Source organism: Dendrobates tinctorius, unplaced genomic scaffold, assembly GCF_039654945.1.
Source record: "Dendrobates tinctorius isolate UK_male_01 unplaced genomic scaffold, ASM3965494v1 ptg000211l, whole genome shotgun sequence".
In the NCBI taxonomy this organism is placed as follows: domain Eukaryota; kingdom Metazoa; phylum Chordata; class Amphibia; order Anura; family Dendrobatidae; genus Dendrobates; species Dendrobates tinctorius.
The window spans coordinates 16,656,205-16,671,456 of record NW_027361878.1 but is presented as its reverse complement, the minus strand read 5'-3'; the positions used below and the strand labels follow the sequence as shown (position 1 = coordinate 16,671,456).

The 15,252-nt window shown below is 45.4% G+C and overlaps 1 protein-coding gene across 3 annotated transcripts in view; it reads right to left on the bottom strand.

Moving 5' to 3' along the window:
• POLA2 (DNA polymerase alpha 2, accessory subunit) overlaps nucleotides 1-15,252 on the bottom strand; it is a 117,912-nt gene that overhangs the window by 89,898 nt on the left and 12,762 nt on the right. For all 3 annotated transcript variants that reach the window (XM_073554517.1, XM_073554518.1, XM_073554516.1), the window contains exons 3-8: nucleotides 7,969-8,090; nucleotides 5,377-5,462; nucleotides 5,105-5,162; nucleotides 3,634-3,737; nucleotides 938-1,134; nucleotides 11-99 (exon numbers count right to left, since the gene is read on the bottom strand). In XM_073554517.1, the coding sequence (XP_073410618.1) occupies nucleotides 11-99; nucleotides 938-1,134; nucleotides 3,634-3,737; nucleotides 5,105-5,162; nucleotides 5,377-5,462; nucleotides 7,969-8,090 (656 nt within the window). The remainder of the gene's footprint in view (nucleotides 1-10; nucleotides 100-937; nucleotides 1,135-3,633; nucleotides 3,738-5,104; nucleotides 5,163-5,376; nucleotides 5,463-7,968; nucleotides 8,091-15,252) is intronic.

Here is a 15,252-nt window from a genome sequence, read left to right as displayed (position 1 = left end):
AGAAACTTACCTGAGCTGGAAAAGAGACGGATGTAAATTCTTCAATATGAAAATGATTCTTCAGGGCCTCGCCGAGCTCTTCAATCTTACTGCCCACGGCTATTTGGGAGAAGAAGTAGAAGACAGTGAGCGGCAGAGGTGTTCTTGTTTGGAGGATACAGCTGAAAAGCCAAATGCAGGAGGCTGAAGAGTGAGACAAAACCCCTGCGGCTCCATAGCGGTGCAATTCCCTTGCGGCTACATAGCGCAGAGCGGCGCAAAACCCTGTCTGCTGCCTCATAATGACATTTCTGGAATTATTCTTCACGCAGTGTGGAGTCTGTGCCCTCCGAAACTTCCAGATCAGTTTCCTGTGAAATCCAAGAACAGATCCAGGCATACCTTTGCATCAGACTCCCCTTCCCCGGGTCCAGTGCAGAGTCTACACCACTGCTTCCAGTGTCTGCTATTGTCTGCAGTGCTTACATCATGTCAACAGTGGTGCAGAAAAAGAACAGAGTTCAGCCCAATATGACAGCATGAACCACTGAGCTCCCCTACTGCCCGTAGTGTTGTCGACACTATGTTAGCACTGCAAATAATAACACCAGAAGAAAGGGGGGCAACTCATAGTTAGACCTGGGGAGGGCGAGTAAAAAAGTTTACTGCAGAAAATGGGTCAACGGGTTATTCTGAAACTAGAAAACCCTCTAAATCAGCGTTCCCCAATTCCGGTCTTCAAGTCCCACCAACAGGTCATGTTTTCAGGATTTCCCTTGTATTGTACAGGTGATGCAATTATCACCTGGGCAATACTAAGGAAATCCTGAAAACCTGACCTGTTGGTGGGACTTGAAGACCGGCATTGGGGATCCCTGCTCTAAATAACAGCATTTTGTTGCTCTTATACCAATAATAAAGGCTTCATTATCAATACATCTTACACATTAATACTTACCTTCTCGGATGTCCGTCAACTTCTGAAACATATACTTGTAGGATTTAGTCAGCGCCTCCTCCTCTTGCAGTGTTATGGGCTCTACTTTCGTACACTTGCCGTTTCCACCACTCCATGATGTTCCTTGTATGTCTCCAAAAGAGGTCACCACTTCACCACGGTTGGAGCGAGAGCTATACTTCTGTGATGGGGTGGCACTAATGCAGAAAAGGGTAATTAGGAACCTGTCCAACAGGTCTAGAAAGCTAAAAAAAAACTGGAGTCTGAACTGAAAAAGTAAATTAATGTGTAAGCACAATGTAAGTGCATATTAACACATGACCATTAACAAGAGAAAACAAAAAACACAAATATCCTAAACTATCAAGTAAAAAATAAACTGCAAATAATGCATAAAGGTAATAATAATAAGGGTATTTAGTAAACATAATTTTGATCAAAATAAAGTACAAGCCATCCCGCCACGTCACGGCAACCCTTGTGGGACAGTCCCTACTCTAGTAGTTAAAACCTTTTCACTTGCCAAGTGACGTGAATGTGAACAAGGATCGAGCGACTGAACCACTAGTAAAAGCTTAGGCCAGACAGGATGGTTTTCCCAGCTCAGAAAGAGGGCGGTCACACCCAGAATTGCATTTTTTACTTTTTAGTTTAGGATGTCTTGAAAGCTGCACAAAATTTAACAAATATGTCGCAATATGCAAACTTCTAAATTCATGCATCTTTCACTATCCCAGTTTTATTGCATGCTGTACGCCATTTAGCCTCCCATTTAATAAATTGTTGCATTTAACAATTAAATACCAATTCTAGAATATCTATCAGAATTCCGCATTGTGCCTTTCCTTTCTTTCCTCTCCTGGAAATACATGGAAAAGTGTTCATAAAATAATAATTGGGTCTTATCATTTATACACGTTAGCAGGTTATTATGAAACGTTACGTTCCACAGACCAATCCCTAATAAATTATCACTAAGACAAACCATTAACCCCTTTGCGACATGCGCTGTACTAGTACTGCACATGTCGCTTCTCTCCCTTTGATGTGGGCTCCGGCGGTGAGCCCACATCTTTCCCGGGACACGTCAGATGTTTTGAACAGCTGACATGTACCCGGAATAACAGAGGGTGGAATCGTGATCCACCCGCGGCTATTAACCCATTAAATGCAGCTGTCAAACTGACAGTGGATTTAAACGCGCACTTCCGACCATCACGCAGGAAATCCGCACACCAGTTACCCCCATCATGTGATCGCCGGTCACCGTTGGGTTGGCATGACAACCGGAGGTCTCCTGGACACCTCTATGGTCGTCACTGCCGGCTTGCTGTGAGCGCCGCTCAGTGGTCGGTGCTCATAGCAAGTGAGTAATTGAGTAATTCTGCTACATACAGGTGATCTGAGCATCGTCTGTATGTAGCAGAGGAGATCAGGTTATGGCAGCTTCTAGTCTCCAATGGAGGCTATTGAAGCATGCCATAAGTTTTGAAAAATATATATATTTAAAAAAAAAAAAAAAAATCAAATTTAGACAGAATTCAGATGCTTTTCAATCAGGAAATAAAAAATGAAAGTTCTCTTATGATAAATGTATCAAAGTTTAACCAGAAATGGTTAAACCAATTAGCAATGTACCACCATAAAGGAGGCATCATGACAACCTGCAATATTTGTCACAATGACATTGCTACTTTTTTTTAACCGAGAATTTTTATTAGATTTAACAGTGAATATGTCAGCAGGCTTTGTTATGTAATATGAGAGCAGCATCATATAGGGTAAGAGCCTGATTCCAGTGAAGGACCACTTACTGGGCTAAATCTCTGTTTTATCTGATGTATCAGTTCTCTGAATGCTGAGCTGTGTATAACCTCATCCACATCACCGATTGGCTGCTTTCTGTGTGCATAGGCAGGAAGCTGCCAATCAATGGTGGGGGTGAGTTTATACAGAGATCATAAATATGGAGGACTACATTGTAGCAGGATTACTAGCCCTCTGCAGATAACACACTACTGATAAAACATGTCATCAAAAATATAGAAAACAGCACAGTAAGTGACACATTCTGGAATCAGGGTCTCTGCCCCTGCATTGTGCTGAACTACCAGGGAAGGTGAATTTACTCTGCACTGCTGCTTTTCAATGACATCCAAGCCAGTATATCAGGGGAAAAGAAGAGTCGTTTATTTTCCAACGCGTTTCAGAGTCCATCTGACTCCTTCCTCCGCACCACCATATTACAGCACCCCTAATCTGCTTACAGATTAGGTGACAAAAATCTGGCGGCAGTTTCCCTTCAAGGCAGTTTGGTATTTGGCCACAGAAGAAGGAGAGAAGTGCACTTCCTGATATTAAAGGGGTACTCCAGGGAGATAAAAAATAAAAATATTCTAAAATGGTTATGCCTTCATAAGCTATTAGGTAGCATGAATAGCGTGGTTTCCCATTCTCGTAGTACATGTAATTCAGTGTGACGCTAGCGCTGCTCCTTAGTGCCTTTCCCTTATGGGACGTTTCGGCACACAAGGGGGAATGGCTTCTAGTAGCAGCAGCCAGCCCCGTGATAACATCTGTCAGTCCATGATCACCTCTACGAATGCATGGAAGAAGGTGAAGGCATAACCATTAGAATAATTTGTTATATCCCCGAAGACTGAATTTCCCCAAAAAAATATAAAAGAAGGATCTACCTGGGTGAGAATGTAGCTGGAGAAAAGAGAAGATGGGGGCTCCGGGTTGGAACGCGCTTCGATTGTGGATTCTCAGGGGTTGATAAGATGCGTTTCTGAGATCCCTGGAGGAAACAATGATGGGAAATTAAGGACTAAGGCTGCAGTGTCATCATAGCCATCCATACAACAGTGAGCAATACACTTAAAATTAAGCAATATGCTAATATGTATGCAAAGAAAACTGATTATTACATAGTATGTGGTTAAACCTAATTGTAGCTGCTTAGAAGGCTCCACCATACCGACAGAAGATGAACTATGGTATAAGGGTAAATGTAATAAAATGCATATATACTTAATTTTCCGTATCACTAAGCTATACCATAGACAGAATCGGGAGGAATTCGATCTACTGTTAGTGTTTCTCTGCAGCGTATTATACACATAAATATAGTAGAGTTTCAGCTCTCGGGTAGTCACTTAGATACACACCGCCACAAGAATTGTATATCAAAACAGTATAAGGTTTATTGTCCATCATAAACTTTACAGTTCGAAAACAGCCTTTCTGCAGTACAAGTGAACAAAACAGTCCTTTCTACAGGCACAAGGAAACAAAGTAAATGTAGCAGCCTCACCAATCTCAGTATTCTAGGCAGAAACCCGTTCACCAAACACCTCTATTCAGTTCCGGCATAACGCCACGCTGCTGAGCTAACCCAGCTGATGTTATTAGGCCTGTAAAGCCCGGACTGGATTATGAGAACGACCTTTCCCACCCAGACTTTTTTTGGTTGCCCCTAAAACCCGGACCCAGAATCCAGTCAAATTAAAGCTCTCAGTAACCAAATGTTACTGGTACAGACTTTACATTAGCCTTCTCTCCTGCCCTGCACTGATCAGACGGATCAGTGTCAGGCTGGAGGAAAGATCTGTGCTGCTATATAGTTCTCTCATTGATCAGGAAGGACGCTGTATTAACACTTTCCTCGATCATAGGAAGCTGCCTGTGGACTATACGATGCATTCAACTATTACCAAATTTATTTTTCTTGCTCAAAAGTGTGTTATATTAAAAAAAAAAAAAAAAAAAAAAAAAAAAAGAAAGTCAGTATACAGCCTCCAAAAGACTCGGCCCAACAGCAGAAATTCGGGCCAAAATTTCCATTTGTGGAACCTCAGCATGCAAATCTACATCCGACATCCCTCTATCCAGTCTGTAGTCTCAGATTGTGAGGTCTCCAAGGCCAACGTGAGATCTCGCATTTTTGACTAAAGAATCTTATGTGCACAGCGAGTCAATTTTACATTGCTGTGCATATTTTCAGTCTTTATCACATTTTTTTTTTTTTTTTTTTAAACTCTTTCAGACAGGTTCCAGGCACAATCCACCTGAAAACGATGACGCGTGTACAAACCATAAAGCTTATCCAAATACACTTTTAAAAAAAAATAATAAAATGGTGTGCCACAGACTACTCATACTCACTTTTGCAGGAGTGGTATAGGAATCAAGTAAGTTTTCCTCTTCGGACTCCACCTCGATACTTGGATAAGTTAAAGCCATTAAACGGTTAAGCACGATGTAATTCAGGGGTCTGCCACATGGGGCACACCGGCTGCTGTGAAAGCAAAACTCCCATCATGCTCTGATGGCCTGTAACTGGGAGGGCATGCAGGGAGTTGTAGTTCCACAAAGGCCCCTAATGGGATGCCTACTGTGATTCTAATAAAGACCACCCAGAAAAGAAATAAGGATACAGCTCTTGGATGCTGTTAATGTCCCTGTTGCCACAATGCTTTTCTTTTCTCATATTGGGACGCTTTGAATTTTTTCTATTGAGAACCTAAAAGACAAAAAAAGAAATAATTTTTTACTGTAATATTTTGTACCCGAAAGTAAATAATTTTACCAATGTGCCATTGCAGATGGATTTGCCCCCAGCCCACAAAAATGGCCCACGTGACAAGTTATGCAGCATGAGGTTACTCTAAAATCTGTAGCAAAAATTGAAAAGTATAAGTATGCACCATGCCTTACGTATAGCATTTTCTTCCTATAGGGTCTTAAAAATGCAAGGGGGGGGGAGGGAGTATACAGAATGTCACAAATGGAAAAAAATATTGTGATCACCAAGACCCTCACCTCTGGATCCCCCCAAAGAGAAAAGGCGACAGAAGTCTACTGTGGGAAACCCATGGACTTGTTTAGTGGGTGTGATTGTACCCCGCTAGCAAAACTTTTTTTTTTTTTTTTTTTGGGGGGGAAATCATGTGGATAATTTTGTTTTAAAAGGTTTATCACAAGGTTTAACTCCCAGACGTATGATCTGAGGCCACATTTGTAAGAAAGTAACTAGTCATCATGCAAAGTAACGTCCGTAACCTAAAGAAAACATACCGAGGAATAGATTGGTTAATTGAAAATCTAAAACATTCCAAAATGGTAATAGTTACATAGAAACACAAATAAAACCTTTATACGATTTACATGAGGGGGCGACACATGAGGAGGACGATATGAAGGAAGTGGTGTGTGAAGTGGGTATAAGGGCTGAATAAACACTAGAAGACAAAATTAATAAGTACATTTGGTTGCATGTATGTTAAAGGTTCATAAGAACTCTTGGTACTGAAAATGACAGAACGGATGAATCAGATTCCATCATCTCACAATAAAATCAGCACAAAGGGGGAATGTAGAACTGAGCTTGGTTCACGGGACTCCTGTCCAGCGTCCAGGTAAGTAGCACCCGGCGGCTAGACAGGAGGCCTGCGCAATTTCTTCTCTTCTGTCGTTTCCGGCACAGCGTTTGTCAGAGTTGACGCAACGCCATCATCAACTGTGGAATGGGTCTAAGAGGACATTGCGCCCCTAATCAAAAGCCGAACCTAGTACCGGAAGGTAAGAAATTCATAGGTCTCCTGTCTGGTCGCTGTTCCAGAGTCCCTGAAATCAATCCGTTCATCTCTAGGGGAATAAAAGGAAATAGGATGAAAGAATGATACAAGTATAGAAGCAACGTAAGTTCCAGCATGTTCTACGTGTGCTTTGCTCTCTGTAGACCTGCAGCTTCAAGGGAAACAAAAATTGCTCGTCAAAAAGCTACATGAATTTAGCAATAAGAGGCCACCAACCGATACAGATTAGACAAGAGGAAAATCAGATAACACTGCAGCCTGCACGAGCCCTAATGTCGTCCGTCAGTCTCTTATGGCAACATCTTATTCCCTTGGAAATGAGAGGGTCGCAAGTCAAAATTCATTTCCCAGACAGAATTAAGAAGCCCCCATACAGATGAGATAATCAGACGGTCCTGCTGAAATTGGCAGGTTTAGTCAACATAAATGTAAAGCGTATGAAGGCCCTAAGATTACACTGAGAACTTCTGCAGCGACTGATCGATTTCTTTTAACTTCTTTTTGAGAGACACCTACAGTCCACAATTACTGGTTCACCGCACAGGGGATAGAGTTTCTAAACATCTCCCTATATAAAAGTTTTGTGTTCCTGCATTTTATTTTTGGAGAAGTCTACATGTAGTGCACAAGGCACGCAGCTTTCTGCTAGAGAGTCAGGGAGGTGGTCCCTCTGTCGTAAATAGTCACAATGGCCGACCCCTCTGGCCAGGATATGTCATCCCATGTTAGCTTTGCCTTGTGTGCAGTGAAACAAAGCGTGATGGCTTCATCATCTGTACGTGCCCTGGATGCCACCTGAGCTGCCATGTGATGATGATAGAGAGAGCCACCTCCCGGACTCTTTAGCTGAAAGCAGCACCGCTGAAAGGCATCCTGGCACCTCTTCACACCTACATCCTTCTGGGCAGACAAGCCTGCTACTGGCAAAATTAAAGGGAGTCTGTGGGCACTTAATGACTGTCCAAAACAAGCACAGACTCTCGGTGCATCATGGTCTCGACCAACATTTAAGCGCACCCTCTCATCTATCTACACCCTTCTCTGGCTTTATGAAGCCAGAGCTGTCAATCAAAGAAGGAGGGGGTGGAGATAGAGGGAAACCATATAGGTGGGAAGGTGCACTGAGCTGTTTGGCCACACCGAGGGTGCACTGAGCACTTGTGCTTGGTTTCAACAGTCATCTCCCTCTCGCTGAAACCAGCACAGTATCCCGCTTCCTGGCCTCCTCTGCATTTTGCTGTCACTTGCAAATCACATCAATATTGTGGTCTGAAGTAAAATGCAAGGTAATTTGATTAATTACTTGGTCCTATATTGGGCATTTGCAGAATACCTATAATGCATATACAACATGTAACAAAAAAAAAAACAAACAAAAAAAACAAAAACAAAAACAAAAAAAAAATACAGCCAGTGCAAGACTCCACTTACTTCATGCTCCAAGGCACAGAGATTGGCAACATTGAGCGGTAAATTCCTGGTAGTGGAGAAAGCCATCCATTCATCAACCATCGCTTCCTCACTTAGCCGATGAACAGAGCAAAGTTCCACCACTGTAGAGAAAATAAAAGGAGAGTCATCCACACAATCGTCTGTTACTTTTATGGGAGAGAGTTGGATTTCTTTCCGCCAAGTGTGCAATGAGAGGAAACCACGGATGTAACAGGTCGAGAATGACTACAGTCGTCTGAACGGAGCCTTAGAGTACATGGTTATAGCAACAGACAAAGGAAGACACAACTTGCAAGAAGAAAAGGCCATCAGGCAACAACAGACCACGTGGCACAAGTCTCATTGTAATGAATGTATCTGGCGGGCACGTGGCAGAGTCATGGTCGCCTGGAAGTCAACGGCAGCTTATCTGTGGGTGCTGTGGACACAGTCTAGGTGCACACTGCTTGATGTATACAATGAGAAAGCTATCCATGAGTATAAAGGAGAGCCAGCAGCTCATTAATTTTCTGCATATTATTTACTTTACTCACTTTTATAGCACCATTAATTCCATAGCGCTTTACAGACATGATCATCACTGCCCCCATTGAGGCTCACACTCTACATTCCCTAACAGTATGTCATTGGAATGTGGGAGGAAACCGGAGAACTTGGAGGAAACCCACGCAAACACAGGGAGAACATACAAACTCCTTGCAGGTGTTGTCCTTGCCAAACAGCCAAGTACAATAACAAAAGTCAGTGGCAGAACTGAAAATGCAAATTTGGCACTCCAAAATAGATGCAAAAAAAAAAAAAAAAAAAAGTGAGCATTTTATTTGAACAGATGCGTCCACTGTGAAAAACAGGATTTTGGTTGCTTACCGTAAAATCTGTTTGTCAGAGTCTTCATTGGGGGTCACAGGAACCATGGGTGTGTGCTGCTGTCACTAGGAGGTTGACACTATGCCATGAAAAAAATGTTAGCTCCGCCTCCGCAGTATACACCCCTCCGACCGGCTGTAGGACAATCAGTTAGTGAAAAAGCAGTAGGAGACATTGTCATGCAAGTCATCATATATTCATTACAAGTAATAAAATCATGGGAGGGCGCTGTGTCCCCCAATGAAGACTGAGAAACAGATTTTACAGTAAGCAACCAAAATCCTGTTTTCTCTTTCGTCCCATTGGGGGACACAGGAACCGTGGGACGTCCAAAAGCAGTCCCTGGGGTGGGAGAAGACAAACTTCCTTCAGGTCGGAGAATTCATCACTGCCGCCTGCAAAATTCTTCTGCCTATGCTTCAGCGGACGCCAGCCTAGGTATGAACCTTATAGAACCTTGAAAAGGTATGCACGGACGGCCAGGTAGCTGCCTTGCACAAATTGCATGGCTGATGCTCTATTGTGTACCGTCCAGGAGGTGCCCACCGCCTGGGTTGAGTGAGCCTTGACCCCAGCAGGGGACACCCTGTTCTTCACCCGGTAGGCTTCCAGAATTGCCATTCTTTTTGAATCAGATCTTTTTTATTAAACATTCAGGAATCAATACAGAAAGAATATGACATCTTATATAGCTAGTAAAAATTACATTGAGAGCAGATATTATTTAAAGGGTAAAACTCTTCCTGTGTCAGAATTGCCATTCTGATCCAGCGGGCGATTGATGCCTTCTCACCCCATTAGGAATAACAAATAGCGAGTCTGCCTTCCTGAAGGGAGCGGTCCTGGCCAGATAGATCCTTATCGCCCTGACCAGGTCTAACTTATTCAAAGAACGCTCCAGAGGATGAGCTGGGGTGGGGCAAAATGACGGAAGGATTATATCCTTGTTCAGGTGGAAGGCCGATACCACTTTAGGAAGAAAGGAAGGGGGAGGCCGCAAAACAACCTTGTCTAGGTGCATAATCAAAAATGGAGGGCGACAGGACAGGGCCGTCAATTCTGAAATCCACCTAATAGAGGTGATGGCTACGGGAAATACCACCTTCCAGGACAACAAGGACATGGGAGCTTCCTGGAGGGGTTCAAAGGGTGAATCTGTCAAGGCTTCCAAGACCAGGTAAAGATCCCATGGAGCCACTGGGGATCTGTAAGGAGGAACTGTATGTGTCACCCCTTGAAGAAAGGTTTTAACCTGCAGGTGGGAGCCCAAATTTCTTTGAAAAAGAAGAGAGAGAGCAGATACTTGGCCTTTCAAGGAACTTAGGGCGAGACCGCCATCTAATCCTGCCTGGAGGAAGGCTAGCAAAGATGGCAGGGAACAGGGCATAGGTGTGATGTGATTAGTTTCACACAAGCCAAAATAGGCCTTCCAGGCTCGATAATAGACCCTGGAAGAAGATTGCTTCCTAGCCTGGATAATTGCATTATTGACTCGGTCCAATAATCACACTGCTCTCAGTACTGTGGTTTCAACGGCCATGCCGTCAAATTGAGCAACCGAGAATTTGGGTGGTAAAAAAGCCCCTGAGCCAGGAGACCTGGTCTGTCGGGGAGTTTCCAGGGGGTGCCTGCGAGAAGATTGATAATTTCTGCGAACCAGGCCCTCCTGGGCCCGTACGGGGCAATCAATATGACCAGCACCCCTTCCGCATTGATCTTTAGCAACCTGGGCAGGAGAGGAAGCGGAGGGAACAGGTAAGGGAGTCTGAACTGTGTCCAGGGAATGACCAGCGCGTCGACCCCTATTGCTAGAGGATCGCAGCACTTTTGAGACAAACTATTGGACCCTTCTGTTCTGTCTTGACGCCAGAAGGTCCAAATCCGGAGTCCCCCATAACCGGCAGATCTGATGGAACACGTCCTTATGTAAGGACCATTCTCTTGCTGCGAGTCCCTCCCGACTGAGGAAGTCGTCGGCCATGTTGTCTGTGCCGGGGATGTAAACTGCCGAAATTGCAGGAATCGCGGTTTCCGTCCAGTTGAAGATTCTGGATACCTCTGCGAATGCCCGGGGACTCCTGGTTCCCCCTTGGTGATTGATGTATGCCACCGCTGTGGCGTTGTCCGTTTGAATCCGGACTGGCTGGTCTTTGAGGTATCTTTCCCAATAAATGAGTACTAGAAAGACCACCCTCAGTTCTAGAATGTTGATTGATAGTGAGGATTCTCGCCTCAACCATTGCCCCTGGACCGTCAGGTGAAGGAATACCGCACCCCAGCCCAGGAGACTGGCATCTGTAGTTACCACCTGCCAGTGCACAGGGGGAAAGGGCCGTCCCAGATGATTGAGGGGGGAGGTCAGCCACCACTTGAGGGACTGCCTGGTCTGAATGGAAGGGAGGAAGGGGCGATCCAGCGAAGAGATGGACCTGTCCCACTGAAGAAGGATGTTTCTCTGCAGTATCTTGGAACGGAACAGGGCAAAGGGTATTGCCTCTAAGGCTGTCACCATCCTCCCCAGGACCCTCATGGAAGCGCGAAAAGATAGGAGTCAGGATTTTAGCAGAGTGAATTCACTGGTGGAAAGTAACCTACTTTCGGGGAGAAAGACCCTCGAGTGACGGGTGTCAATTAGCATACCTAAGAACTCTAGGCGTTGTGTTGGCGTAAGGCGGCATTTTTCCCTATTGACGATCCAACCAAACTGGGACAGAATGTTTAGAACCACAGCTAGGTTTTCCTGGGCCTGAGCGAAGGAGGGTGCCTTGACGAGAATATTGCCGAGATATGGGACTAATACTATGCCTCTGACCTTTAATATAGCTACCATCGCTGCCATAATTTTCGTAAAAATTCTGGGGGCTGTTACCAGCCCAAATGGCAGGGCCACAAACTGGAAATGCTGCTGTTGGACAGCAAAATGCAAAAACCTTTGATGTCACCGAAAAATGGGGACGTGCAGGTAAGCGTCCCGGATATCTATGGAACAAAGTTATTCCTGATCCTCCATAGAAGTAATCACCGACTGAATCGACTCCATTCTTAAGTGGCGTAGGCGGACCCATTTGTTTAACCTCTTGAGGTCTAGTATGGGACGAACCGAGCCATCCTTTTTTGGTATCACAAACAGGTTTGAGTAAAAGCTGGTAAAATGTTCCTGCTCGGGAACTGGAATGATTACTCCTGCGCTGAAGAGAGAGTCGATTGCTGAAAAAAAAAAACCTAAGGCCATGGCAGCGTCCTTTGGTGGTAGAAATAGAAAAAAAAAAAAACAATCTTGCGGAAGCGTGTTGAAGTGTATCTTGCACACCTCCTTTACCCAGGTATCCTCTACTGAATTCCGCCAGACATTTCTGAAGAAGAGAAGGCGGCCTTCTAGTCTGGGAGAGGGACTGGGAAGGGAGCTGGATTCCCTGCAGGCGTCAGGCTGAAGACACTCTGCCTGGCCCTGACCTGAAAACTCTGCTGTTGGAACTGCGAGGGTGCCATGAAGGGGTGGCCCAAAAGGATACCCTCCTCCTATCTCTGGGTGCTTGTGACCTCTGTGGGCCCTGAGCATAAGCGCCTGTCGCTGGGGCAAAACAAAAGGGCTGAAAGGATTGGGCCTTACTTTTGAAAACATATCGACGAGGCTTGGCCTGAGGGAGAAGGGAGCTTGTGCCCCCTGTTGCATCCTTAATGATTTGATCTAACATTGACCCAAAGAGTCGGGAACCCTGAAAAGGCAGATTGGTCAGGAATTTCTTTGAGGACAAATCAGCCTGTCAAGCGTTTAGCCAGACCGTCCACCGGACGGCTACCATGCTGCTGGATGCTTGAGCTGCGCAAGTAGTGGTGTCCAAGGCTGCTGATACCATATACTTCCTGGCCTGAGAGATTTGCTCTGCCATCTCCGCCAGTTCTGCTGGTGGGGTCCTGGCCAGTATGCCCTGTCTAAGCTGTTTGGCCCATTCCGTAACAGACTTAGTTACCCAGGCTGAGGCGAATGCCGGACACAATGTAGCGGCTGCTGCCTCAAAGGCGGATTTTGCCAGAGATTCTACCCTCCGAATCATTGAGATCCTTTAGGGCTGCCCCACTGGCGAGTGAGAGGACAGTGTTGGTAGAGAGTCTGGACACTGGTGGATCCACCGAAGGGAAGGAGGTCCAGTTGGCGGTGAGATCTGGAGGGAAAGGATATAAAATCCCAAAACGACTTCCCCCTCTGAAAACGCCTGGGTAGGTTTTCCCTTTCCCTGGCCAACACTTCCTCAAAATCCCTGTGGGAGGCGAAGACCCTGGAGGGGGACTTATGACGTTTAAACGAAATGCTTGATCATTAGGTTTCGATGTGGTGTCCCCCAATGTTAAAGGTCCCATTGACTGCGGCAATGAGGCCCTGAACCATATCCTTCCAGCCCTGGGACTGTTCTGGCCCGTACTCAGAACCCTCCTCTAAGTGTGTCTCTGATAATGCCTTGCCTGATTCCAGGGAGGAAGACCGGTAGGAGGCGACGGCCAGAGGAATTCCGGCGGTGAGATGGAGTGAGAAGTGGACCTGGGTTGGTGGTCCTGTTTAAACCTTTTATGGCCTCTAGAAGGTCCAAAAAGGGGCTCCTTTGATGCACCTGTGACCACTGGAGTCTGAAGTGGCAATCTGTCAAGCACAGTTACCAAGGTCTGTGATACCTTGGTAAGGTCAGCCATGGACTTCGATAAGGAAGAGGCCCATCCTGGACACTCACTGTCTCCCGTGGCAATGAATGGCCCCTGGGCGGCAGGCAGGGCGGCCTGTTATGATTGGGTCAACGAGGAGGAGAGCAAGACAAAGCTAAACCACAGAAAACCAGAGAGCTTGGTAACCAAGCGGATTGCAGACCCCTGATCCTATCCACACAACTAGCAGTAGCCGTGGAGCATACCTACGATGATCCTAGACGCCCCGACACAGCCAGAGAACTAAATAAGCAAGAAAGGGGAAATCTAAACTGCCCCAGAGCAGACCCCAAAGGAATAGATAGCCCCCAAACATATTGTCGGTGAGACAAGACAAAAACACAAACGCAGGTAGGAAAATAGACTGAGCAAACGATGGGGGGCCCACACTAACTATACAGGACAGGAAAGGAAAGACACTGTCTGCAATCACGCAAAGAAACCCTGCAAAAAATGTCCAACACGTCTGATGGAAAAATACTGAAGTCACATGACTTCGCCCACTATATCAGCACTCTGGTATATTCTGAAAGCAGAGCAAAAAGAGGCTAATCTAATAAGGGACAAAAACAAACTGGCACAAGCAGTAACATAAGGATGGAAATTCAGCACAGCCCCAGACGGAGCTGGCTGACCACACAAAACTGAAATAGACAAAACCAGATCAAATGTGAACAATAGCAAAAGAACACTTAGCTGAGCATGCAGGGACTGAGCTGGAAACCAAGACTTCAGGAGGCAGGAAAAAAATCACCAGCAGGGATAGAAGGAGTCGGCTGTCTTAAATCCAGTCAAACTCCAGATCTCCAATCGTCCTACTCATTATCAGGTGGCAGGCCTTTATTAATTAGATCAGCTCCATTACCTCCAGTAACCACCAGAGGGAGCCCGGAAAGAGAACGCGCGATCCCTCTCAATATATAGCCAGCTCCACTACCTTCAGTAGTAACCAGAGGTAGGCCAGAACGCAAATTCACAACAGTACCCCCCCTTTGAGGAGGGGTCACCGAACCCTCATCCACACCACCAGGCCGATCAGGATGGGCCTGGTGAAAAGCACAAACCAATCTATCGGCATGAATGTCAGAAGCAGAGGCCTAAGAATTATCCTCCTAGCCATAACCCTTCCTTTTGACCAAGTACTGGAGTCTCCTTCTAGCCAAACGAGAATCCAATATTTTCTCCACCTCATATTCCACATTGCCTTTAACCAATACATGGTCAGGAGGCACCGCCATAGGAACTACTGGCTCCACAAACCTCTTCAACAGAGATTTATGAAACACGTTATGGATCTTAAACGTAAATGGAAGAGCCAATCGAAAAGAAACGGGATTAAGAATCTCCAAAATCTTATAAGGTCCAATGAATCTTGGCTTGAACTTTGGAGACGCAACCTTCATAGGAATATTCTTTGACGACAACCAAACCATATCATCCACTTTAAACCGGGCACCAATGGTCCTATGCCGGTTGGAAAACCGTTGGGCTTTTTCCTGAGAGGGGGACAACTTGTCCACCACTTGGTCCCAAATTTGCTGTATTCTCTCTACCATTGTCCACACTTGGGCAGGTCGAAGATTCCACTTGCCCTGAAGAAAATCGAGGATGAAACCAAAAGTTACAGAAAAAGGGCAAAATCAAAGTGACAGAACTAGCTCTATTGTTTAGCGCGAATTCGGACAAGGGCAAGAATGAGAC